A 27,541-nucleotide genomic window follows, 5' to 3' on the forward strand; every position below is an offset into this window, starting at 1 on the left:
CCTTGCTTCGAAACCAGGGCACTCACTTCCTCAGCTGCAGGAGTGTGGAAGGCTGTGCCCTCCTCTGAGAGTTGCACTCAGCTGAAGAGACAAAGGCCTAGGTCCCTTGCCTCATTTTGGCCTCTGAGGGGCCTCCCATCTCTAGCATTCCCACTAGGATCACCCTAGGCTTTTGTTACAACTGCATTTTACCAATGTTATTACCAATGTAGTTCATTCCCTAATAAACTTATTGCAAACAGATCTTCTTTCAGTCTGTTTCTGTGAACCCAAGTGAGACAGAATCCTAATTACCTGAAAGATTCACACAACTTTCCTAACTACTCATTCTGCCTTCTCTCTGGTCCATCCCATACAATGATGTCATATCCATCTTTCTCCAAGATTATTCTTATTTTTGTAATGTTTTATTTATTTTCAAGAGAGAGAGACAGAGAGAGAGACAGAGTGTGAGCAGAGGAGCTACAGAGAGATAGGGAGACACAGAATCCATAGCCATTTCCAGGCTCTGAGCTGTCAGCACAGAGCCAGATGCGGGGCTCTAACCCATGAACCATGAGATCATGACCTAAGCCAAAGTCAGATGCCCAACCGACAGAGCCACCCAGGCACCCATTCTTATTTTTTTAAGTAAACTCTATCCCCAACGTGGGGCTCAAACTTATAACCTTACAAACTTACAATCAAGAGTCACATTCTCTACCGATTGAGCCAGCTAGGTGTCCCATCCCCCAAATTATTTTTAGCATGTTAGTTCCTGCTTAAAGATCTCTACTGGCCCAGTAGTGGCTCCAAAAATAAAGTACTAATTCTTTGTCCATCATTCAAAATCCTCCGCAATTCGGCTCCAACCTACTTTTCCTATATTTGTTTCTTCTACTTCCCCACCTGAATTCTCTTGGCCAACCAGATTGTATTCAACAATATTTGAGTGCCCATGATGAGACAGGCAGTAGGACTAGGTGCTGGGATAGAACTATTAGCTGATTGATCATAGATGCTATTTTTGTATCAAAAATCTTATTTTTGTCCTCAGAAAGCTTACACTCCAGTCAGTGGGAAAGACTAATATAAAAATGGGTGACCATAGGGGAGCCTTGGTGGCTCAGTTGGTTGAGCACCTGACTCTTGATTTCATCTCAGGTCATGATCCTGGGGCTGTGGGATCAAGCCCTGCATCTGGCTCTGCACTGAGTGTGGAGCCTGCTTGGGAGTCTCTCTCTCCCTCTGTCCCTCTCCCCTGCTTGCACACATGTGCTCTCACTCCCTCTCTCTCTCTCAAATAAAAATAAATAGATAGATAGATAAATAGATAGATGACCATAACATATTGGTTTGGGTAAAACCAAAGAGCCACGTATAGGGCGTGGCAGAGAGAAAGGGAAGGGCCCGATGGTCTCCTGGAATAAGTGGCATCAATCCTATTTTTCACATGGACTTGAATCAATGATAAAAACTTAAGTTCCATTTTACACTCAGACCCTTAAAGAAAGGCTTGCTTATTGATGTGCAGCAGGAAAACTATGAAATAGATATAGTTATACAGTCTTAATAGTTATATCCTGTCATTTTCCTTCCCACTAACACCCTGGGTTTTAGACATAAAAGACTTCCTGTGAGCTAGGCTTCAAGGATTTATGGGCTTTTTTGATACAAAAAAAAAAAAAATGGCTTCATTGCAATGAGAGCTTCTTTGAGGGATCTTTGATATCAGGCTTGTTACCAGGTCTAGAGGCACTGGAAAGGAAAGTCAGGTTTTACTTGGTGTGTCTATGACTACTGGTAGAACCCCCACCATAACAGCTTGACCTATATGCTTGAGCCCACGGTGAATTCACAAGTTTGGCTTCTTGTCATAAAAAAAAAAAAAGAGAGAGGCCAAGATGGGGAACTATTTCATTTGGCTGACCAAATTCTCAGGCCTTCCAACTCTTGGAATCTCTGAGTTCTCCTCTGTGACCATCACTAGGGGGTGCTTCATATTTGTTCAACAGAGGTCCTGCAGATGTTTACCCAGGACAGGACCCCTAACCCTCTTTGAGTCTGGGCAGTGTGGGATCTTTGAACGTCTTGGTCCTGTACTTGAGCTGGAGCCCACGGACTGCATCTGGTCTCCTGATGTTCTTATTGACACAAAGTTTTAGAAAATTCAGGTGTGTGCTAGTTTGCTACAGCCCCTCCTACTTATAACCTTTGCTTTTTTTATTTACTCTCTGGCAGTATCAAGTATTTGAGTTTGCCAACCCTGCTGTACATGCTCATTTGGCATCAGATAGGCAGTAAGTGTACAAACAACATTGGCTGGCGTTTCACTAACCTGCTCAGTACCAGCTTCCATTTAACAACCCGAAAGACAATGGGTCAGGTAAAGGGGCACATCTAAAGGAAGACTGCAGTTTCTCATGGTTATTTTCTCCTGTGAGTATTTTATGATATATAGTTATTGAAATGTCTCGGTTTATGTCTTCTTTCCTCCAGAAGATAAAAAGCAGCAACTCTATTTAATCTTCTTTCTATCCCCCACAATACCTTATGACTTACGTGGATCGAATGGGTTGTTGGTGTCGTGAAGCCAAAGGTTCCCCACCACAAAGGTTCTATTTCAATTTGCACAGGTAAAAATCCATCACAAACGGAATTCTTAACTGTGGTCGCTCAGATATATTCCAAAATTCATGAGAAGGTGAATGATCCAGTGCCCGCCCTTTACCATTGCTTGAGAAAGAAGCCAAAGTGCATTTCTTACTGCAGCTGGATTGGTAATATCACCTTGAAATATCACCTTAATACCTTTAAATCACCTTTAAAATCCCTGCTTAAAAAATTTTTTTTCTGGGGCACCTGGGTGGCTCTGTCGGTTAAGCGTCTGACTTCGACTCAGGTCATGATCTCATGGTTCGTGGGTTCGAGCCCAATGTGCTGACAGCTCAGAGCTTGGAGCCTGTTTCAGATTCTGTGTCTCCCTCTCTCTCTGCCTCTCCCCCACTCGTGCTCTGTCTCCCCCTGTCTCAAAAATAAACATTATAAAAAATTTTTTTAAATAAAAAAGTAAAAATAAATTTTTTTTCTTTTTTGTTCCATAGAAACTTGCACCTGTTTGCCACCAGAGGAGGCTGATTACTTATATATTGCAAAGCCATTTATATAAAAAAATATGTAAAGGGAAAATGATATTCTCTATTTTTGTTTTTACTTGCATGAAAGAGGGAAAAGTGTAAATAAAAAAGTAAAATGATTATACAAAGCATCATCACCTGCCTATACATAGACCAGTATGAGAATGGTTTAGTTATAATACAAGGCTCGTGGAGGCATATACATTTAAAAAAGAGAGAAGGAACATTTGAATATATTCCAACCTTTGCTCACAACAATCAAATTTTCATGAGTAAAGATGGGATGGCGGGGCACCTGGGTGGCTCAGTCGGTTAAGTGTCCAACTTCAGCTTAGGTCATGATCTCACGGTTTGTGAGTTCAAGCCCCATGTTGGGCTCTGTGCTGATGGCTCAGAGCCTGGAGCCTGCTTCGGATTCTGTGTCTCCTCCTCTCTCTGCCCCTCCCATGCTCATGCTCTGTCTCTCTGTGTCTCTCGATAATAAATAAACGTTAAAAAAAAAAAAAAAAAAAAGATGGGATGGCATTCTTTTCTGGCTTCTCACAGAGATCCAGGTGAATAAGAAAAATAAAAAATAGCAGTTACTCATCAGCAAGGCCTAAGATAGTAACTTAGGTAGTTAAGCTCATGAACTCTGGAGTCAGGCTTTCCTGGTTCATTTATGCAGCCAGTACTTACTGTGTGATCTTGGGCAAAGTTCTTCATGCTCTCACACTTCAGTTGCCTCACTAGTAAACTGGGATAAAAATAGAAACTCTCTTTTTGGGCTATTGTCATAAAATAGGGACTTTTATAAGTGCTGAGCAAGTGTTAGGCACGTAGTAATTAAATGCTTTACACATGTTAGCTATTACTTCTGACTGCCAAAACCGTGCTTAAGAAAAATAAATGTGTGCCTTTCAGGATTCAAAGCATTTGACTCAGCCAGATTATTTCTTCATTTAATTATTGGACAAATGTTTATTGAGAAAGGCCCTGGTAGGATCTGAGAATGTATTAGTAAACAAAAGCAGTAGTCATTTCTCCTGCTCTGAAAATTACATAGTAATGGAGAGTAAAACATTAAGCAACTAATTGGCCAATTACTCATATAATTACCATTGTGATTAATGTTTCAAAGAGAAAGTACAGGATATTATTAGAGTTAATACTGTCAGAAATGACTTAGTCTGGAGGCCTGAAACTGGGAACTCTAGAGGAAGAGCAGACTACCTGAAGGAAGTGATATTTGAGGTAAGATCTGAAGTATGAGCACAAATTAACCAGAAGTTGGAGGTAAGGTGGCAAGAATCAGTGTTCCAGGCAAAGGGTAAGTAACATGTGGAAAAAATCCTCAAATCTCAGTGGCTTAACACAAGAAAGGCTTATTTCTCATTTACTTCATAGACTATGCCAGTCAGAGGTGTAATGGGGAGTTGGTGCATGGGGCTCTTCTCCATACAGTTGAGAACTCTTGAATCTTCCCAGCCAGTGGCTGTTCCTTTTCTTGACACCCTGGTGATCTTCATTAGATCCTCTACATGCAGCCAACAAGCAAATTTCAATGTATACAGATCCCTGGAGATCTTTGTTAAAAATGCAGATTCTGGGACACCTGGGTGGCTCAGTCCGTAAAGCGTCCGACTTTGGCTCAAGACATGATCTCACAGTTCATGAGTTGAAGCCCTGTGTTGGGCTCTGTGCTGACAGCTCAGAGCCTGGAGTCTGCTTCAGATTCTGTGTGTGTCTCTCTCTCTAGCCTCTCCTCCCCCCGCTTGCGCTCTGTCTCTCAAAACTGAATAAACGTTAAAAAAAAGTTTTTTTAAAAAAACACAGATTCCGATTGAAGTAGGTCTGGGGTCGGACCTGAGATTCTGCATCTGTCTCAAGCCCTCTGGTGATACTGATAACAGCTAGCTTCTAGCCTCCCCCTCTATGATTAACAAGGACAGAGAGAGTCTCTCAGAAGGTTGTAGGGGCCAGGCATGCATTTCTGCTCACATTTAGTTGTCTAAAACTTAGACACATGGCCTTCTAGGTGCAGAAGGCTGGAAAACATAATCTCACAATGTGCTGTGGAGGAAAGACACCCCCACCTCCTCACAGTTTGCTGAAAAACTAACCAATCTCTGCCATAGATGGGGAAGAACCCCACTTTCTGGCAGAAGATCACTGTTGTATAGAATTCTGGTGACAAGACAACATGGCACGTTTGAATAGCTTACACAGGTCTAGTGTGACCAGAACCTAGGACTGGAGAGGGCCAGTGTCAGGTAAGTCTAGATGGGTAGGTAGGCAAGGGTCATAGCATGCAAGACCTAGGAGGTGATGTTAAGGATTTTGGACAGTGGAAAGATCACATGATCCAATTTGTATTTTAAAAATTCACCCTGACTGCAGAGTGGAGAGTAGATGGTGAGGGGAATGAGGGAGGGTATGTGGAGAGAGCACCCAGAACCTTTGCAGTTGTCCAGGTATGAAATGGCAGGGGACTCTAGACACTGCACTGCTCTGCTATGCTACCGAAGACAGAGGACATGCTGATTATTCTACCCCATATCTATGCATATTTTTGAGCTTATACTCTCAAATCATAAATTCCATATTTTTTAAAAGTAAAGTCTGCACCCAACGTGGGGCTCAAACTCATGACCCCTAAATCAAGAGTCACTATAAAATGAGTACTTCATTGGCTTTTGTCTACATTAGTTGAAGAGCTTATTTCTTCTGCTTACATGTAGGGTTAATGAAACTAATGATGTGTCAGAGCTGTGTGATTCTCATGTATTTATGAGTTTTCCCATTCCTCTCAGGATGAGAGGCAAGTCTCAGCTCTAGCCATATGTTTTGAGTTATTTCTCTGAAAACAGGGATTCCTCAGTGCTTTGCTACTCCAGGTAGTGGTCTGAGAACCAACAGGATCATCAACTTGGAAGTTTGTTAGAAATGTGGGACTCTTAAGCCCTACCCCAGACCTACTGAATTAGGATCTACATTTTAAAAGATTACCCAGAGGGGAGAGAAATTACTCAGGGGATTTATATGCACACTTTATTCAATTTCCTCTTGTGACCGACAAGTGTTGCTACAGTCCCTGTCTTTAAGGAACTACACTAAGTGCCAAGAGAGCCAGAGCATGGTATGTGAATCATCCTTCAATTCCAGCTCCCTGCCATCTCTTGACATCACTTAGGAGAGCTCCAGACCAGCAAAAACAGAATTCTTAGGATCTCTCTTTGTCATTAACTAGTTAACAAATATTTGTTGAACAACTAGTAAGTTCTTGGGAATACAACCACAAGTAAGACAGGCAAGATCTCTGATCTCATGGAATTTATATTCTAGTGGTAGAAAAAAAAAAGACCTAATAGTGTAAGTGATATGCAGAAAACTGAGATAAAGTGATACAGAAGATTGTGATTGGGTGGCTAATAAAGACCTTCCTGCTGGGGACACTTACACAGAAGATAAAAGAGCCGGCTTGGCAGAGTTCAGGGGAAGAGCATTCCAGAAAGAAGGTACAGCAAATACCCATATCCTGAATGGTATAAGATCAGAGACTAGGCAGGGCTGGATCACATAGAGTTTTATAAACCAAGATAAGTATTTGCTATTTAATAATAGAAAGCCATCAAGGGATTTGGGCAAGGGAATTATCTTTTAGATCATTCTGGCTATGTGAGTACATGGGAGCAAGAGTGGAGGCTGGGAGACTAGTGAGGAAGGCCATTCCAGTAATCCAAACACTGGATGATGATAGCTTGGATTGGGTGGAGAGGGTAGTGGATATGAAGAGGTCAGCTTCAGGATTTGTTTTGGACGCAAAGTCAATGGGAATTTTTATTGTGTATTTGTGTCTGTGGTAAATTGTTTCCAAAGATGGCTGCAGCCACATCTTTCACCCTATATGCCTTTTTGCCACCTCTCTCTCAAGAAGTGGGGTTTATTTTCTCTGCTGTGAGCTGGCTCCAGGACTTTGTTTCACTGGTAGAATGCAAAAGAAATGACATTCTGGGATTCCAAGATCAGGTTTTAGGAGGACTTTAATTAATCAGCTATTAAAAAAAAAAAAAAAAAAAAAAGAAAGAAAAAAGAAGGAAGTCCTGCCATTTGCAACAACATGGATGCACCTTGAGGGCATTATGCTAAATAAAGTAAGTCAGGGAAAGACAAATACTGTATGATCTCACTTATATGTAGAGTCTAAAATACCCTCTACTTACAGAAACAGGGCACCCTGTGGTGGGGGCAATGGGTAAAGGTGGTTGAAGACTATAAACTTCCAGTCATAAGATGAATAAGTTCTGGAGATCTAATGTACAGCATGGTGACTATAAATAAGTCCAGGCTATGCTGTTGGAGGAGCTGTGTGAACAGAGCTTCCTTGGAGGATGAAATACCTCGAAAGTGTCCATGTAGAAAACTGAGGCATAAGGAAGAAAAAAGAAAAAAAGAAAAAAGAAAATTGAGGTATCATAGCTGGGGGTGTGGGGGATGTCAGCCCTGGGACCCCCAATGTGAATGAAGCCATTTTGGAACTTCTAGCCCAGCCCATCCTGAGCTGAGGGCAGCTAATTTCAGGTAGAGGGGAGCCAAGCCATTCTTTTGGAGGCCCGCCCAAATTCCTAACCCATGGGATTATTCCTTTAAAGCACTCAATTCCAGGGGCATCTGGGTGGCTCAGTTAGTCAAGTGTCTGACTTTGGCTCAGGTCATGATCTCACAGTTTGTGAGTTTCAGCCCTGTGTCTGGCTCTGTGCTGACAGCTTGGAACCTGGAGGCTGTTTTGGATTCTGTGTCTTCCTTGCTCTCTGCCCTCCCCCCACCCCCGTTTCTCTCTTTCTCAAAAATCAATAAACATTTAAAAAAAATAATAAAAACACTCAATTCTGGGTGGTGTGTTAAACAGCAAGAGATACCTGAAACAGGCCAGGGTTTCTTGAGGGGAGATTATGTAGCTAATGACTTATCTATTTCTCTTTCTTTCCTTTCTTTTTCCTTCCTTCCTTTTTTTCTTTTCTTCCTTTCCTTTCTTTTTCTTTTTTTAAAAACATTTACTTCTGAGAGAGAGAGCAAGTGAGCACGAGTGAGGGAGGGGCAGAGAGGGAGTCCAAGGATTTGAAGCAGGCTCTGTGCTGTGATTCCAGAGCCCAATGCAGGGCTCATACTCACGAACTGTGAGATTATGATCGGAGTTGAAGTCAAGACTCAGCCACTTAACCGACTGAGCCACCCTGGTGCCCCAATGATTTATCTATTTCATTGCTTCCCCCTTCCCTGGCAAATAATCAACTTTTATCAGTTTTCGGGTTTCTGATTTAGAAGTTCCTACTGTCTTTTTCTTATACACTTCCAACATTCTTAGGCTGGTAAAATCAAATCAAAATGAATCCAAGTGTAGACACTAAGGGGGAAAAGAACTAGTATGCAATATGCAGCGTGAGCATATATAGGCATGGGGTAGATTAAAGGGCAGCCATACCTGCCTGTTTCCAGGCTGGTAAAGGCCTACAGGCTGAATGTGTGCATGTGAATGCCTGGTTTTCTTTTAGCATCAATTCAAGGCTTCTAGAATTTCAAGCAACACGAGGCTAGCTTTGAATCATACCAGCATAGAACACCTTCATGCTACCACCACACTGGACACTAGCAGGATATGGAAGTCTGTGCTTTCTGCTTAGGGGACTATACAATCACATCTCATGATGCTCAGCAAGTAGTAAGCGGATAGGGGATCCGGTCGCCTTCACAAAGGCCCTGGGGCTGGCCTTTGCTGAAGTCTTACATTTACATTTTTCCTGTTGATGAGGACACATGGAGAACCCAACTTTTGCTACCTCCTGGGGTAGCTGTGGATGTACTGGCTTTGATTCTTCTCAAGCCACTCTGGCACTGTGGGTTCTACTGAGACCTGTGTTCCCACACTATTCACAGGTCACAGATTCCTCCCTGGTGGGATCAGAAAAACAATGGCTTAGCCTGGGTGAGGATTCAGATGCCTATTTTGTTGTCAGCTCAGATGACAAGTTAATTATTTACTGCTGGCATAATGGCAAACACACTTTGTGCTCTAGATTCACAAACACATTCCCAATAGATCCATGTTCTTCATGGACCAAGGGCTTAAAAATATTAAGCCATATTCTCAGTTTTCTAATACATAAAGTAGCAAAAGTGGACAAAAAGTTATAGTGACCTCTATCATTCCCAAAGAAAGGGCTGCTGGAGCTATTATTGGCATAGGTAAGAATAGCCCATTTTATTTTATTCATTTTTTAAAACGTTTGTTTATTTTTGAGAGACAGAGCTCAAATCGGGAAGGGGCAGAGAGAGACGGAGACAGAGGATCTGAAGCAGGCTCTGCACTGACAGCAGAGCCTGACATGGGGCTCAAATCCACAAACTGCGAGATCATGACCTGAGCTGAAGTTGGACGTTTAACCGATTGGGCCACCCAGGCACTGCAAGAATAGCAATAGTTTTAATGGCAAAAGTACCACCCTGTCCCTAAATACAGTCAGTACTTATGGAAAATCCACAGCCAAGGCTGTGGATCATTTGAAGCTGTCTTTATGAAGGTTAAAAGTCTGGGCCAAATCACATCTTACATGTTTCCTGTGTGTGGTTCTTCCTCCATTTTTCTGTAGGTGAAATTAGATTCTAGGGGATCAAAAATAGAATACCCTAGGGAATGTGAGCATATTTTTATAAAGTGGGGGGTTGGCAATTTCTTAGTATTCCCATGTGATTGTCAGGGAATTGTGGGGGTGGTGGTGGGGTGGGTGGGAGCTAACTTCACAATAGCCTTGCTCTGGTTTCTTACCTATTTTCTCTGGGCAGGGTAAACCCAGGGTTGAAAGTGAACACAGGTTTTAATGTACAGCATGGTGACTACAGTTAGTAACACTGTATTGTGTATTTGAAAGTTGCTAACAGAGTAGATTTTAAAAGTTCTCGGGGCGCCTGTGTGGCTCAGTTGGTTAAGCGTCCGACTTCGGCTCAGGTCATGATCTCGCGGTCCGTGAGTTCCAGCCCCGCGTCGGGCTCTGTGCTGACTGCTCAGAGCCTGGAGCCTGTTTCAGATTCTGTGTCTCCCTCTCTCTCTGACCCTCCCTCATTCATGCTCTGTCTCTGTCCCAAAAATAAATAAACGTTAAAAAAAAAAAAAAAAGTTCTCAGGGGCGCCTGGGTGGCTCAGTTGGTTGAGTGTCCAACTTCGGCTCATGTCATGAGCTCACGGTTTGTGAGTTTGAGCCCCGCGTAGGGCTCTGTGCTGACAGCTCAGAGCCTGGAGCCTGCTTCGGATTCTGTCTCCTTCTCTCTCTGTCCCTCCTCATTTGTGGTCTGTCTCTCAAAAATAAATAAATGTAATAAATAAAAAAAATTTTTAAGTCTCCTCACACACACAAAATTGCTAACTATATGAGGTGATGGATATTAGCTAGTCATTTTGCAGTACATACAAATATCAAATCATTATGTTGTACACCTGAAACTAATATGCTTTGTCAATTAGGTCAATTTTTATTTTTGTAAACAAAAAAGGTTTACCAGGAGGCCTACTGCAGGAGTTAAATAGAGAACGAGTAGATGGTGTTTTTAAACCATCTCCATGTATGATTAACAATTCTTGCTATTCTGGCCCTAATTGTGTATTCTATCCTTCTTTGACTCTCTACAGTCAAAAATAATAAAAATTTGACAAGCCTTGGAAGTGAGGGACTTTCACAGTTCTTACTCTTACTTTTCCCTCTGGTATGGCTCCTGAATCTGACATGGTTCAAAGGCAGCTCCAACTTTTCCCAGGAGTACAATATTCAACATCAGGACGTACCAGCTTGTAGGGAGGCCTCGGGTGCCCTGAGACCAAGGGGGACTTTGCAGAAGCTTTAGAGCAAGTGAACATCTGCACCAGTCTGGTAACACCTGTTGCTCTTGAGTTGCCAAGTAAACCTGTAGTCTAGGCTGGAAGCAAACCGGGTTCTAGCCAAGTTGCAGACGGCAGACATCCCCACCTTTTGGGTTTCACAAACAGTTGGACTTTGCTTGGCTAGCAAACGGGAAAAGTTTTCTTATAAAGCATTTGAGGTAAACTGGACAACTGGGTGCTCAATATGTTGGCTAAAACCACAAATTCTTTATCTAACCAAACATAATGTTTGATTTTTAGCTGCCTGACTGTAAGTGTATTCATATTAAAGACTGTCTTTCATTGACTGGTGTTAACTTTATGAGAGAACAAAATGACGGGAGTCATACCCACAGGCATCGCTCCCACAGAGAAAGCAATGCTTTGTAGGACTTTTGTAAAATGATTAGGATTACTGTCTTCTGTCAATCTAAAATAGAAGTCTTCAAGATGGGGGAGGTCTTCCATACTAATACTCATTGAAAAAGGTGTTTTTAATTTACAAAAGACAAAATGGGTCTGTATTTGTAAACATTTATTCTCTTGAACTGAAAAAGGCTTGCATCAGCACACATTGTACAGCCTTGCAAATTACACAGAAAATGAAAAAAAGGTTCCTTGTTCATAAGTGCAATGAATCTTTGATGTCCAGTGATCCGCTGCAAACAATGAAAACATTTTAAACCACTTAAGAAGTTTCCAGCACTCATCAAATGCATTTCCTTAGGTGACAAAATATTCACGAGGGGAATGCAAATAAGTGGCATTTAGTTATCAGAGGGACACTTAAAAAAAAAAAGTGGAAGTATTTTCCTGCCTAAAATGATTCCTATTCCCCCTTGAATCTAAGTGGTTTGATTAAGAAGTGTTAAGAACATAATTTGCTTTACACTTAATGTTCATACTACCTAAATGAATAAGGAAAGGACCCTATGAGGGAGTTCTGTATTTTTTGGAAATTGTTTCTGTGTTTAGAGATACAGGGAAAGAGTAATGGTCTATTTGTGGGCTCTCCTTAGTCACCGTCCAGCCCCCCAAGAAGATAGTACATGGTTTTGACTTGGTTATTCCATTCCTGCATTCTTTTTCCCCCAAATTCTCTGTTGGGTCACATTGTGCTGGCTGCAAAAAAGAAATACAGGTTGCAACTGGTTGTAATCATTTTGAAGAATAATTTGCTGTACAATAGAGCTCTGGATCTGATACAAGAATTCAGAAATATAAAACAAAATAACTATAAAAGTTAGGAGGCATTTGAACAGCATTTCCTCGGAAAAAGCTGCTAACTCTGGATCATTCCGATGTGGATTCCTACAGTCATTTGGAGTGAAATGTGTAATTTCCCCCCTTTGCTGGATCACTGGCCTGTCTTCAAAAGCTAACGCCATGACCACACGTCCTAGGAGTCTCTATCATGTTAACAGAAGCTCCAAAAACCAAGCCAATTAAAGATGGGTGAGGACAGGGGAATCATAAAGGCCAAGGGTCCAAGGTGGCTGTTACTGAGAACTCGCCCTTTCCAGAATGTGGAAGTCATAGTGCTTCTTGCTCGTTCTCAGCTTAAACTTGTTAACTGAGTTAATCTGTTTCTTCAATGCATTCTGTGCAGCTGAAATGGAGGGGAATGTGGCTAAGACGGTGTAAGTGGAGGCCAAGTCACTGGGTTTAGAGCGTTCAGGATTGACAGTGTTGTCCCCGCTGCCACAGCAGAGGGGGTGACGACGCAGCTGGGGCTGGGATTGAGGGTCTCGGAGCCACCGGATCTTGGCACCAATTTTAAAGAGTTCCCCAAAAAGCTTCTCGGCTTCCATGCGAGTTATTCCATCAGGGAGTTCAGTAATTTCCAAGACCTTCCCAACAACTAGAATGGAAAAGGTATAGAATTAATAATCCCTGTTACCAAAATGGTGGGCAGAAAGTACCGAAGACCCAAATATGACATAAGAAATGAACGGGATTTTGTAAAACCATTCAAACCCACAAAACTGTAATTATGGCCATTTAAAAAATCATTCCTACTTACCCCTTAGGCAAGGGGTGCAGAGCTAATGGTACTAAACTACCCATCTTGGTCTTCACTGAAAGCTATGCATAGAAAACACACCATTGTATAGTGGCTTCTCTAAGGTGTGTTATCTTGAGCGGTCTCCTGAACTTCATGGCCCCACTGTAAAATAAAGATAACAGCCCTTGTCGTAATGACCCAAGGCTGATGAGTACATATTGAAAGCACTCTGCCACAGAAAGGCAGTTTTTGTTCATCAGGCTATCTCTGCATGGGTGTAAGGACTACTTCCTTTTTCCAAAAACACACAGGCAAAGAATATCATTCTATCTGTTCCTTTCACACGTAACTTTTCCCTTTGGTCCCTTCATCCCTACTAAATCCACCTATAGCTGCACTGTGAAATGAGACAATTACAAGAATATACTTAAGAGCCCTACATTACAGATGATATAATTTCCTGTAATGTGCAGGACTTTAGGAGAGGAAAACCCATTTTTGTCTAAAGACTGTTGAACTGGTTGACATTGTAGAACCACATCTAATTGCCTCTCAGGGACATACCTGGCTCTCCTGCACCAAGGTCAGTGGATGCAGCTTTTTTAGCTTGTTTCCTTCCTCGATTTCCATGCCTGTTGCCAGACTGACCCTGAAAACCCAGAAACAGATGAGAAATAAGGTTAATAGTGCTGAAAAATAGGTCTGTAATGTTTAAACACTTAACCCTTAAACATACCCAGTCTGGGCTCTGTACTTTAGCAGAAAAAAATCCAATCCAAAGACCGGGTGGCAATGGCATTTCTGTTCCTCACTATAACTAGTCATTTGCTGTCTTTCATAAGCAAGGCCCCAGCTTGTGGCCCCAGCCCCCCCGCCCCTCCCACTTTGGGATAGCACTGATCGCTTAGCCAAACAGCAAACCACCTCTTCCTTGTCTGCTCTCTGTGTGGCCAGACTCAATGGGACAACATCAATAAGTCAGCTGGCTGTGGTATAGAGGACTTCTTGTGAACTGCCAGCAGGTGGGCCCAGGACCCCCACACTCTGTGCAAAGGAGCTATGACGTCCTGCCAACAAAGCCTAGGCTGCCAGACAGCTTTCATACCTGTTGGGTTGGAATGTGTCCGTGCAGAACAGCAGGAGGGTTGTACTGCAGAGGCTGGCCAAGTAATGGATATCTGGCATCTCCTGAAAGTCAATTAAAAAACCTTTTACATTGTTTTCTGCTCAGTTCTAAAAGTACTTCCCTAAGTTTTCTAAATTGTCCAAAATAGTTAACATGAGTAGGGAAAACACATTTGGTAGATTAAAAAAGTGTAGGTACTGACATTTTAAAAAAGAATTTAAGTTTCCATCTTCCCTTTCAAGATGAAGGGTAAACTTCTGAAAGGAGTAAGGACTAATAACAGTGGTTATGAAGAAAGTAGGAGGTAGGAACTGAGAAGACGGGGAATAGGAAGGAGGGAAGCTTCATTTCCCTTAACCTATTTATACCGTAACATTCCAGAAGAACTGTAATACCCATTTCCACCCATGTGAGATGCTAAAATCCACGTTTTCTATGATGATTAAAAATTAACATGACTTACATTTGAGAAGGAAAAACATTAAGTTTATCTTCCCAAAGTCACTATTTTTTTTTTAAAGATTTTTAATTTTTTAAGTAATCTCTGCACTCATTGTGGGGCTTGAACCCACAACTCCGACATCAAGAGTCACATGCTCTACTGACTGAGCCAGCTAGGCACCCCTCCCCAAATCACTATTAATTACTATTAATATATGCATATATACATTTATATATTCTCATTGCAAACTTTTCTCTACACCCATTGTAATCTCATGACCCTGAGATCAAGAGTTGCATGCTCTTTTGACTGAGCCAGCCAGGCACCCATTACAAACATTTTTACGGTGTTAACCAAAGGGTATGTTTACATTTTAGGTCTTGGGTCTGCTCTTAAACACTCTTTAAAGGGCTTAATAAATGCTGACTGCAAAGACATTCTCCTGGAGAATAATGTTTTCATTTGTTAATATCCTCATTTTATTTTACCCGTAAGTTCCCCAATTCAGCACATTCTGGGTTTGGAGGGGGATTATGCACAGGTGCCAGGAAAGCACTTCAGGGAATCATATATCCCTTCTCCTGAAAGCTTGATAACAGAGAAAAGCACATTGTGGTCTTCTCCCTACTCCACAGAGCTCTAATCTGACGAACAGTGTGAAGGTGCGAGGGCAGCTCCCTGCAGGACACACCCATGACAGACTTGCTCCTTCCCAAGCACCATGTGAAGGGCAGATATGGCATGGAGGCTTAGCACTGAGATCAGAGATACAATGCAAAGCACGAAGATGTATAAAGAACAGCTGCAAGAAAGTCAGAGTTAAGTTTAGGCCGGTGGAGCAGTATTCTTTTCCATTATGGAGATGAGCTGTAGACAGCAATAATCAAAGACTCCTCCATATAGGCCATGCTGTATGTTCCTCCTAGAACAGGCATCCCAGTATCACACTAGTGCCACACACTATTTCTTTTTTTTTTTTTTTTATAACGTTTATTTATTTTTGAGACAGAGAGAGACAGAGCACGAACGGGGGAAGGGCAGAGAGAGAGGGAGACACAGAATCGGAAGCAGGCTCCAGGCTCTGAGCCATCAGCCCAGAGCCCGACGCGGGGCTCAAACCCACGGACCGTGAGATCGTGACCTGAGCCGAAGTCGGACGCTTAACTGACTGAGCCACCCAGGCGCCCCGACCACACACTATTTCAATGAACTTAAAAAATTTTTTTCAAATGTTTATTTATTTTTGAGAGAAAGAGAGAGAGAGAAACAGAGTGTGTGTGGGGGAGGGGCAGAGAGAGAGGGAGACACAGAATTGGAAGCAGGCTCCAGGCTCTGAGCTGTCAGCACAGAACCGATGTGGGGCTTTAACTCAGGATCCGTGAGATAACGACCTGAGCCAAAGTCAGACGATTAACCAACTGAGCCACCCAGTCGCCCTTTCAATTCACTTCTTATGTTTTATTTTTCTAGATTATTAAAGTACGTGGCTTTGTAGAAAACCTGGAAACAATTACAAAAGAGAAAATAAAAACCATTCTAGTAATTCCATCACTTCTAACATTTTGGTGTGTATCTTTTCAGTCTTTGTTCTGTGTGTTTTATAAATATTTAAAAAAAGTTAGATATAATTTATATAAAATAAAATGCACATCTTTAGTGTTTGATGAATTCCAACAATTGTAAAGTTCATGTAATCAAAACCCAAAAAGACAATGAACATTTCCATCCCCTGAAAAGTGACCTCAAGCTCCTTACCAGTCAAGTCCATATCCCATCCACATGACTATGTGATTTCTAACATCATACCTTAGTTAGCCTATAACTGGATTTCATTTAATTAGAATAATATAGTATGTCTTTGTGTCTGGCTTGTTTTTTGCTTAACATAATGACTCTGAAATTAATCCATGTTGTTGCAGATCAGTCTGCCTTGTTCATTCATGTTGTTCAATAGTATTCCATTGTAAGGATCCATTACAATCTGTATATCTAGTCTCTTGTTGGTGGACATTTGGGTTATGTCCAGTTTGGGTGATTATAATAAAATAAAGTTGTTATATAATTTGCTGTACAAGTCTACATATTTATATTTTCATTTCTCTTGGTGGAATTGCTGCATTGCAAGGTAAGTGATTAATTTTGTAAGAAACTCAAATCTTTTTTCCAAAATGGTTTTATCATTTTACTCCTCCACACCAATGTGCAAGAATTCTAGCTGATCTGTAACTTCACCTACATTCAGTGGTGTTAATCTTTTTGATTATGGCCATTCTAGTGGGGTCAAAGTGATATTTCATTCAGATTTTAATATTCCTTTCCCTAATAATTAATGGATGATGTTGAGCACCTTTTCAAAGGCTTACTAGACATCTCTCCAGTAACCCCCTCCCTGGCTTGCACTCTCCTGCAAAATAAATAGATGGAAGTACAGTTGATATATACAATGTTACATTAGTTTCAGGTGTACAACACAGTGACTGGACAAGTTAGATGTTATGCTATACTCACCACAAGTGTACCTACCATCTGTCACCATACAATGCCATTATAATACCATTGAATATATTCCCTATATTATACTCCCCATGCCTGTGACTTACTCATTCCATAACTTGAAGTGTGTATCTACCACCACTCCTCTTCATGTAACATGTTTTTTAAAATCATTCACTGTACTGTATTTCTTCTTTCAATGATTCTTTAAAACATATTTTTTGGATAACTACTTAGTATTCCCTATATAGATATACTCTAATCCTTACTGATAAGACATTTAGGTTGTTTTGCATTTTTTCTGCTATACACCAAACTCTTCTGTGGATAAATCATTGTGTGCATTATGCTTAGGATAAATTCCAAAAATATTATTCTATAATCATCCATTTGTGGTCTGTTCCTCCAATTAGACCGAGGGTCGGTGAGGAAGAGGACTTCACCTTATTCGTTTTTGTATGTCAGGGTCACAATAAGGCCTCAAAAACTGTTGAATACATTTTTGAATAAACTCTTGATATATGCTACTGTAATATAGGTATTAGAAATAAAGAACAAGTTTATAGCATTGCATATTACTACTACAGAGAAATGGAGTCTAAGGATAATAAGTTAAGGTCACTTTAACTATATCACATAAAGAATTACTGAATGGAAGGAATTACTAAGTTAGTAATTATTAACTAGTGATGAAACATTAAGGTTAGGAGAATATATAGTAATAAATATGCCTGGGTGGAGGTCAAAATGCAGTCCTGTGGAGAACTGAAAGCAGTACCAAAGGAAATCACAAAGTGATTGAGAAGGGATGTCTTATTTTTAATAAAAAAAAAAAAAAAATTCCAGTATAGTTAACATACAGTGTTACATCAGTGTCAGGTGTATAATACAGTGATTCGACAATTCCATACATCATCCAGGGGAAGGGATGTCCTACAACTCTGAGGCTGTGACTAGTTTCAAGCACTTACCTTGCCCTGGAACAAAAGGTCTAGAAAACTGAGGTATGATGGAAAGGGGTGGTCCAGAAGGACGGACAGTTTTCAGGGTGGTCAGCTGCGCTGGTGCTGGCGACTGAGCTGGTGAAACAATGGGACTACTGAGTTGAGGGCTGTGCTGTAATCACATCAAAAAAACTGGTCAGCATTTTAGTCACAATTTGGCAAATTAGCTTTTGAACAAAATTTTTAATTTTTTTCTGATTACAAATATATACTTGTTATTGTAAGAGTTAAAACATGAAAATTTATAGTTTTCAACTCCCAAAGGTAAGTACCAGTAACAGATTGTTTCTATGCCCAAATGTATGCATCCATATGTCTATGTTTTATAAAAATGGAAGTAGACTACACATCCTATTTTTTAATCTTGCTTTTGTACCTGGACAATCATATTGGAGATACTTTTCCATGAGAAAAAATACACATTTATCTCATTCTTTTTTTTTTTTTAATTTTTAAAAAATATTTATTTATTTTTGACAGAGACAGAGAGACAGCATGAGAGGCAGAGGGGCAGAGAGAGGAGACACAGAATCTGAAGCAGGCTCCAGGCTCTGAGCTGTCAGCACAGAGCCCGATATGGGGCTTGAACTCACGGAGTGCAAGATCATGACCTGAGCTGAAGTCAGCAGCTTAACCAACGGAGCCACCCAGGTGCCCCTATCTCATTCTTGTTTTGTTTTCATGTTAACTGTTTAGCATTTCCTTTTTAAACAATTCATCCCTAAAGAACAGTTACCAAAAATAATACAAAGAATTCTCGGATTTCCCATATTCTTATGTTTTTATATAAATCTCTCTCTGCATGTTTTTTAAATCTTTATCTCTTTCTCTGTATATACTGTCATTTTTTCCCAAACTATTTGAGAATGAGTTGTTCACGATACTTCATCCCAAAATAACTAATTTAGTGTCTTTTTCCTAAAAACAAGGATATTTTCTTACATAAATAGCCACAGTAGAATCATCAAATCTATATAAAAGTGATCCTATTCTGTAATATATGTAGTAGAGTGTTTAAGAACACTTGAAATAAAGAGGTTTCTAACAATTGAAATAAAGAAGTTTCTAAGAAAAGCCCTTGGAAAAAAAAAGAATTATCAAAATCAGGCAATTAATAAGACAGTAAGATTATGTAATCTATAGAGTTTATTCAAATTTCACCAATTGTCCTATTAACATAGTTTACAGAAAAAAAAAAAAAAAGAAAGAAAAAAGAAAACATTTCCGCTTCTAGTCCAGAATCAAATGTTGCATTTAGTTGTCACGTCTCTTTCATCTTTTTAAATCTGGAGCAGAGCCTCAGTCTTTTTTCTCTTTCATGACTTTGACATTTTTGAAGATCAGTTTCTGAAGGTCATTTTGAAGATCAGTTATTTTGTAAAATGTCCCTCAATTTGGCTTTGCCTGCTACTTCCTCATCCCCAAATTCACAAGATACATTTGGGGAAGGAGTACTAGGAAAGTGATGCTGTGTCCTTCTCAATGCATCATGTAAGAGGGAACCTGAGGTCCATGTGTTGACACAGTACTGGTGATGCTTACTTCCATCACTTGTAAGGTGGTGTCTGCCAGGTTTCTTCAATGTTAAATTACTATTTTTTCCTTTCTAGTTATAGTATTAGGGGGAAAGCATATTATCTGTAAACAGAATTTTACTACTTCCTCTCCCAATTTGAATGCCTTTTATATCTTTTTCTTGCCTAACAGCTCCAGGTAGAACTCCCAGTACAATGTTGGCTCATATCTACTTTTTAAAATCTACTGAGATTGAATTTTGGCCTTGGATATGGTCTATCCAAGAATATGTCCCATGTGCACAAGAAGAATGTATACACTGTTCACAAGTGACCAGATGTGTAGGTAGAATGCTCTTTGTATGTCTGTTAGATCTAATTGTTTTTTTGTGTTTAAGTTCTCTATTTCCTTACTTAACTCTTGCCTGGTTGTTGTATCCATTATTGAGAGTGGAGTGTTAAAGTTTCCAACTATTACTTGATGGTCTGTTATCAGATAGGTAATTATTAGGTTTATACAATCAGGTTTATAATTATTATATCTTCTTACTGTATTGAACTTTTGTATCTAGAAAATTTTTTGGATCTAAAGTCTTATTTTATCTAATATAAACATAACTACCCCTACCTACTCTCTTTTGCATGCTATTTTCATGGACTGTATTTTTGCATCTTGTCACTTTCAATTCATTTGTGTCTTTGGACCTAAAGGGAGTCTCTTAGATCTCTTAGTTATATCAAGTGTTTTTATCCATTCTGCCAATCTGTCTTTATAGTTAAAATAACTGATAAAGAGGGACTTGCCAATGTCGTTTTGCCATTTTCTATATGCCTTATAGCTTCCTTCTTACCCCTCATTTCCCGCATACTCCATTTAAAAAAAAAATTTTTTTTAGTGTTTTATTTTGTTTTCGAGAGAGACAGAGCATGAGCAGGGGAGGGCAGAGACAGAGGGAGACAGAGAATCGGAAGCAGGCTCCACTGAGCGTGTCTGCACAGAGCCTGACATAGGGCTCGAACCCACGAACCGTGAGATCATAACCTGAGCCAAAGTTGGACGCTTAACCAACTGAGCCACCCAGGCGCCTCCCTGCATACTCTTTTTTTTGTAGTTAAATGTTTAAATTTCTTTCTCATTTCCTTTTGTATATATTCCCTAGCATTTTCCTTTGTGTTTACCTTAGGCATTACACCTAACATCCTAAAGTTATAACACTCTACTTTGAATTTGTATTAGCTTAACTTCAATTATACACAAAAACTCTGCTTCTTTATATCTCTGTCCCCACCTCTTTCGGTTGCTTATGACATAAAAGTAGATCTTTATATACTGTGTGCCCCAAAACATAAAGTAGTAATTCCTTTTTTTTTTTTTCAATGTTTATTTATCTTTGGGGGAGAGAGAGAGAGAGAGCGCGCGTGCACAAGAGAGTGTGCACATGCATGCAAGCAGGAGAGGAGCAGAGAGAGGGAGATGTAGAATCTGAAGCAGGCTCCTGGCTCTGAACTGTCAGTACAGAGCCTGACACGGGGCTCAAACTCACAGACTGCAAGATCATGACCTGAGTCAAAGTCGGATGCTTAACTGAGCCACCCAGGTGCCCCACTAGTAATTCTTTTAAGTGCATGAGACTCTTAAATTATATAGAAAACAAAATTTGGAGTTACAAATCAAAGCTAGAACACTACCTTTTAGATACTGTTTATAAAAAAATACTTAAGTGCATTCATCTCTCAAATCACGTAGAAAGTAAAAAGTAGAGTTATGGACCACTGGCACAATACTACTAGCTTTTATAATTGCTCATGTATTTAACTTGAGAACTTTATTTCTTTATATAGCTTTGTCTTACTGTCCAATGTTCTTTCTACTTTACCCTGCAGGACTCTTTTGAGAATTTCTTGCAGGGCCCATCTCTGTTTTTTGTTTATCTGGGAATTTTAATTTCTACCTGACTTTTATTCTGTTTTTAAAATTCATTTATTTATTTATTTTGAGAGAGAGCTGAGAGAGCAAGATTGAGTGGCAGAGGGGCAGAGAGACAGAGGGAGAGAATCCCAAGCAGGCTATGAGCTGTCAGCACAGAGCCCATCGTGGGGCTCAGTGTCACTAACTGTGAGATCATGACCTGAGCCAAAGTCAAGTCAGCTGCTTAACTGACTGAGCCACCCAGGAGCCCTCTACCTCACTTTTGAAAGGCAGTTTTTACCAGATACTGGATTCGTTAACATTGTTTTTTTTCTTTTAGCACTTTGAATATATTGGCCAGCTGTCCTAGCCTCCAGTTTCTGATGAGAACTCTGCTGATAATCTTTTTGAGGATTCCTTGTATGTGACGAGTTGTGTCTTTCCTGCTTTTAATACTCTTTGTCCTCTGAAAGACTGATTATATTGTGTCTCAGAGTGGGTATTTTGGAGTTATTACCTAGAGTTCATCACAATGCTTGATGTTTATATTCATGTCTTTAATCAAATGTGGTAAGTTTTCAACCATTATTTCTTCAAATATTCTCTTTTCCCTCCATGACAACCACAATATGTTTGTTGGTCAACTTGATGGTGTATCACAGGTCCCTTAGGCTTTGTTCACTTTTCTTCATTCTGGTTTGTCTGTTCCTCAGACTTGACAATTTCCACTGTCCTTTCTTCAAGTTCTTGGATTCTTTCTTCTGCCTCCTCACATCTGCCACTGAATTCCTCCAGGGAACTTTCATTTCAGTTATTATATTTTCAGCTCTAGAATTTCTGGCGTTTCTAGGTTTTCTATCTCTTTATTGATATTTCCATTTTGTTTATTGTTTTCTTGTCTTTCTCCACATCTTCCTGCAGTTCTTTGAACAGCCTGAAGACAGTTGTCTTAAGGCTTTTGTCTGGGAGATCTGCCATCAGGTCTTTTTTTTTTTTTTTTTAATTTTCATTAATTTTTTTATTAGGTTTATTTATTTTTGACAGATACAGAGTGCGAACATGAGCTGGGGAGGGGCAGAGAGAGAGGTAGACACAGAATCCAAGCAGGCTCCAGGGTCCACGCTGTCAGCACAGAGCCTGACGTGGGGCTTGAACTCACGAACCATGAGATCATGACCTGGGCTGAAGTTGGATGCTTAACTGACTGAGTCACCCAGGTGCCACTTAAATTTCAAAAAAAAAAAATTTTTTTTAAATTATCTGTCATCAGGTCTTTTTCAAAGACAATTTATGTTGATTTTCTTCCTCTGAATGGGCAATACTGACCTGTTTCTCTGCATGCCTTGTGACTCTTTGTTGAAAACTGGACGTTTGAATCTGATAGTGTGGTAACTGTAAATCAGATTCAACCCCCTTCCCAGGGTTTATTGCGTTTTGTTGTTTTTCTGGTTTTTGTTTATTGACTGTTGCAGGCTGTCTTTGTGTCAAAGATCAGTCTGAGGTATAACCTTAAGGACTTCTCAGTGTTTGGCCTGTGCCTTTTCCTGGGCATGTACCCCATATATTCAGTTGCTTTTGAATGTCTTAGTCCTTACTGTTTGGCTCCCAAAAATGATTCAAAGAGAAAAATGAAAGGAGGAAAGACAGGGTACCAGCACTTTAAGTCCCCTAGAAGTGTCGGGGGAGAGATTTGCAGCAATGTGGGAAGGTACAACAATGGTTATTGCCTCTTTGTCTGCACCTCTGTGATCAGAAGCAGAAACCCATGATCAGAATATAAATGCCTTGTATTTGGAGGACAGGGTCCTTTTTTGCCCACCCTGGCTCCTGTCAGCTGCTCTAGTAAAAAACATGCACAGTTGCCTCCTAGGGGTTGGGGGTAAGGATGGGTAGTTGCTACTGTGCTAAAAGCTGAAACTGACTGAAATTAAGTTCAATTTATCACCCAAGCTTTCCCCTGGCAGTTGCAAGCCTTCAATAGATTCTAAAGCAACAAAACTGTTACATCAGATTCTGCCAGTATAATTATTTCTAGGTGGAGAGATGGACTCCTGATGCTTCCTACTCTGCCACTTTCCTAGAATCCTCTCTGCTCTAGTGATGATTCTTACTGCCTGGTTTCCAGGTGGTGACCTTCTAATTCCATCATATTTACTAGTTCATATTTCACTGTAAAAAAAGAACTTCATTTTTCCTCCCATTTATTCATTTAAATCAGTATAACTCATGGATTTGTTCAACATTAAAATTTTTTAAAATTTGAGTATAGTTGGCAGTTTCAGGTGTACAACCCAGTGATGCAACTTGTCTATACGTCATGCTATTCTCACCATAAGTATAGCTACCATCTGTCAGCATATGATGCTATTACAGTATCACTGACTATATTCCTTATGCTGTGACCTTGATCCCTGTGAATTGTTCATTGCATAGGTGGAAACCTGTATCCCCCACTCTCTTTCATCTATTTTGTCCATTTCCCCATTTCCCTTCCCTCTGGCAACCAGCAGTTTGTTCTTTGTATTTATAGGTCTGATTCTGCTTTTTGTTCATCATTTTTTTGTTTTTGTTTTTTAGATTCTACATATGAATGAAATCATATGGTATTTATCTTTCTCAGTCTGACTTATTTCACCTAGCATAATACCCTCTAGGTCCATCCATGTTGTTGCAAATGGTAAGATCTCATCCTTTTTTATGGTTGAGTAATATTTCATTATTTATACATACCACATTCTCCTTATCTTTCTTTCATCTATCAGTGTACACTTAGGTTGCTTCCATATCTTGGCTATTGTAAATAATGCTGCAATAAACATAGGGCCACTTAATTTTTTTTGAATTAGTGTTTTAATTTTCCTTGGATAAATATCCAGTACAATTACTGGATCACATGGTATTTCTATTTTTAATATTTCGAGGAAAGTCCATACTGTTTTCCACAGTGGCTGCACCAGTGTGCATTGTACCTATAGTGCACATGGGTTCTTTTTTCTCCACATTCTCACCAATACGTGCTATTTCTTGTCATTTGGTTTTAGCCATTCTGACAGGTGTAAAGGGATATCCCATTGTGGTTTTAATTTCCTTGATGACTGATGTTGAGCATCTTTTCATTTGTTTGTTGGCTATCTGTATGTCTTCTTTGGAAAAATGCTATTTGAAGTCTTCTACCCAATTTTTAATTGGATTATTTTTGTCACTAAACTGCACTCCAAAAAGAGTTCTATGAATTTGTAGTACCACGGAGAATGAACAAGAGAGTTTGTAACTGGAAATCTCTGCCCATACTGAAAATTATGAGTCTTCCTAAATTTTCCTAATTACATAAATAAAAAATATTTTTGTATTCTCCTCTGATTAATGGTCATTGGGCATTTACAGTTTGTGAATTAGCCTATAAATGACCTTTGCCCTTTTTATTCTCCCATGATTTAATCATGTGCCTTGAAATATTTCAGTTTATCTTTAAATTTTTTTTTAATGTTTATTTTGAGAGAGAGAGTGAGCATGAGAGAGCATGCACATGGGAAGTGGCAGAGAGAGAGGGAGAGAGAGAATTCTGTAGAGTCTGAGAGAGAGGGTGTGTGCACATGGGAGAGGGGCAGAGAGAAAGAGAGAAAATCTCTGTCAGCACAGAGCCTGACCAGGGACTCCATCTCACAAACATTAAGATCATGACCTGAGCAGAAATCAAGAGCCAGATGATTAACTGACTGAGCCACCCAGGTGTCCCTAATCTACCCATTTTAAATTCCCCCATAAAGCTTTTCATAATGTTCTTGACATTTGCTGATTTTCTTTATGATCCATTATTTCAGTGAGATTTCAAAATGGTGATTTTTAAATTCTACTATTGCTTTTACATTTATTAACTGAATTTCTTCTACAATAAAGAGTGTTCCGGGGTGCCTGGGTGGCTCAGTTGGTTGGTTGAGTGTCCGACTTCAGCTCAGGTAATGATCTCACAGTTTGTGGGTTTGAGCCCCATATCGGGCTCTGTGCTGACAGCTTAGAGCCTGGGGCTTGCTTCAGATTTTGTGTGTGTCTGTCTCTCTGCCCCTCCCCTGCTCACACTGTCTGTCTGTCTGTCTCTCTCTCTCATAAATAAACATTAGGGGCGCCTGGGTGGCGCAGTCGGTTAAGCGTCCGACTTCAGCCAGGTCACGATCTCGCGGTCCGGGAGTTCGAGCCCCGCGTCAGGCTCTGGGCTGTTGGCTCAGAGCCTGGAGCCTGTTTCCGATTCTGTGTCTCCCTCTCTCTCTGCCCCTCCCCTGTTCATGCTCTGTCTCTCTCTGTCCCAAAAATAAATAAAAAACGTTGGAAAAAAAAAAAAAAAAACATTAAAAAAATTAAAAAAAAGATTAGAGCGTTCTGCATCTACCTTCTGATTACACTAACAGTTCAATGGAAAAGGTAGGAAAAGGGCTTAACTTTCTTTACCAAATTTTATATCTAGTATATCTTCTGATTTTTAAAATTAAAACATTTTAAATATGCAAAAGTTGAAAAATAGTATTTCCATATTGAAAGCAACAGTGTGGCTACACAGAATGTTCAAACTTCTTTACCCATTTGAGAAGATGTCAAATTCAAAGCAAAGCCTTGTAAGGTCAATCTTATGTGACTAAATTGTTTAAAGATTTTTATTTTCTTTATGTTTTGTTAATGTTTACTTATTTTTGAAAGAACACAAATGGGGAAGGGGCACAGAAAGAGGAGGGCAGAGGATCCAAAGCAGGCTCTGTGCTGACAGTAGAGAGCCTAATGGGGGCTCAAACTCATGAACTATGAGATCATGAGCTGAGCTGAAGTCTGACGCTCAACTGATTGAGCCACCCAGGCACCCCAAATGCTTTTTTTTTTTTTTTTTTAGTTTATTTGAGAGTGTGTGCATGCACGTAGGTGAGCAGTGAATGGGCAGAAAGAGAGAATCCAAGCCATGCAGAGTCTGACGCAAGGCTCGAACCCACAAACGTTGAGACCAGGACCTGAGTCGAAACCAAGAGTCAGACACTTAAATGACTGAGTCACCCAGGTGCCCCAAATGTTGAAAGTTTTAAAATTATAATAAACAAAAGAAGTACCTTACCTGAACAATATTGTCTACATTGCTAAATTCCACACACTTCTGTCCTCTCTGGTGATCACAGTAATATTTGTTTTGTTTCCACTGTGGGGGTGAGTGGGCCCGAGATTGTGGATTGCTTGGTACATTGAGCTGCATCATCACCATTCCTCCACCAGGGGGCGGAGGTGGCACAGCTGGAAATCAGAGTTGGGACACTGCAATCAGTAGACTGTACCAACTAGCTGGTAGCTTTAAACACTAAGAAAATGCCAGTAATTTTACATTTCTGAGCAAAACTTTATTATCATATATACAAGTCATATTTAAGCCCTGGAACTTCATGCCACAAGTGTTGTGTGTTTAAAAAGGCATTAAAATGGGATTCTGTAGGCCTAAACATCTCAGTTATTCTAAAAATAACAGGTCCACACTTAGGAAAGTCCAATTACCTACTACAGAACCTAGTAGAGTATAGCATAAATGAGATATCTATAAAAGTGACTGATTGCTAAAATGGATTAATTTTAAAACTGGCATTACTTTAAATACACAGAAAAGTTTGTCATGTGGGAATCAGAAAGCCCAATTTTTGTACTCTGAAATGCTTGACTCTGGGGAAGTTACTTAACTCTTTTATTGTATGTTCTTATCTGAAAAAGGCAGCTAGGAAGACCTCCTTGGCTAACTTTAAAAAGCCGTGATGATCACATGTATGTATAAACAGTTAATTATACAGTAGAGATAAGCAGATTACTGTATGTCTCTTTGTTTGACTTATTTCTCTCGTGTACTAGTCTGCAGCACAGCTAGTATTAGGCATGCACCTAAGGTATGCACCTGAGGCATGCACTCAGTGTAAGGTAAGGCAGGATTTCTTATGCCCCCAGGGCCACAACTTGCACTGCAGTAACCAAAATGGTAGTTTCCAGTTCCCCAGAAAGAGAACCAACCTGACTGGCTAAGCAAACTAGAG

At 40.1% G+C, this 27,541-nt stretch overlaps 1 protein-coding gene across 16 annotated transcripts in view; it reads right to left on the minus strand.

Annotated features, from left to right (window-relative positions):
• Positions 1-11,524: 11,524 nt before the first annotated feature.
• The window catches only part of R3HDM1 (R3H domain containing 1), a 205,662-nt gene continuing 189,645 nt past the window's right edge, over positions 11,525-27,541 (minus strand). For all 16 annotated transcript variants that reach the window (XM_058715440.1, XM_058715448.1, XM_058715445.1 and 13 more), the window contains 5 exons: positions 26,590-26,762; positions 18,042-18,186; positions 14,115-14,197; positions 13,574-13,658; positions 11,525-12,865 (listed from right to left, as the gene is read on the minus strand). In XM_058715440.1, the coding sequence (XP_058571423.1) occupies positions 12,504-12,865; positions 13,574-13,658; positions 14,115-14,197; positions 18,042-18,186; positions 26,590-26,762 (848 nt within the window). In that variant the 3' untranslated portion in view covers positions 11,525-12,503. The remainder of the gene's footprint in view (positions 12,866-13,573; positions 13,659-14,114; positions 14,198-18,041; positions 18,187-26,589; positions 26,763-27,541) is intronic.

Source organism: Neofelis nebulosa, chromosome 2 (assembly GCF_028018385.1).
Source record: "Neofelis nebulosa isolate mNeoNeb1 chromosome 2, mNeoNeb1.pri, whole genome shotgun sequence".
Classification (NCBI taxonomy): Eukaryota; Metazoa; Chordata; class Mammalia; order Carnivora; family Felidae; genus Neofelis; species Neofelis nebulosa.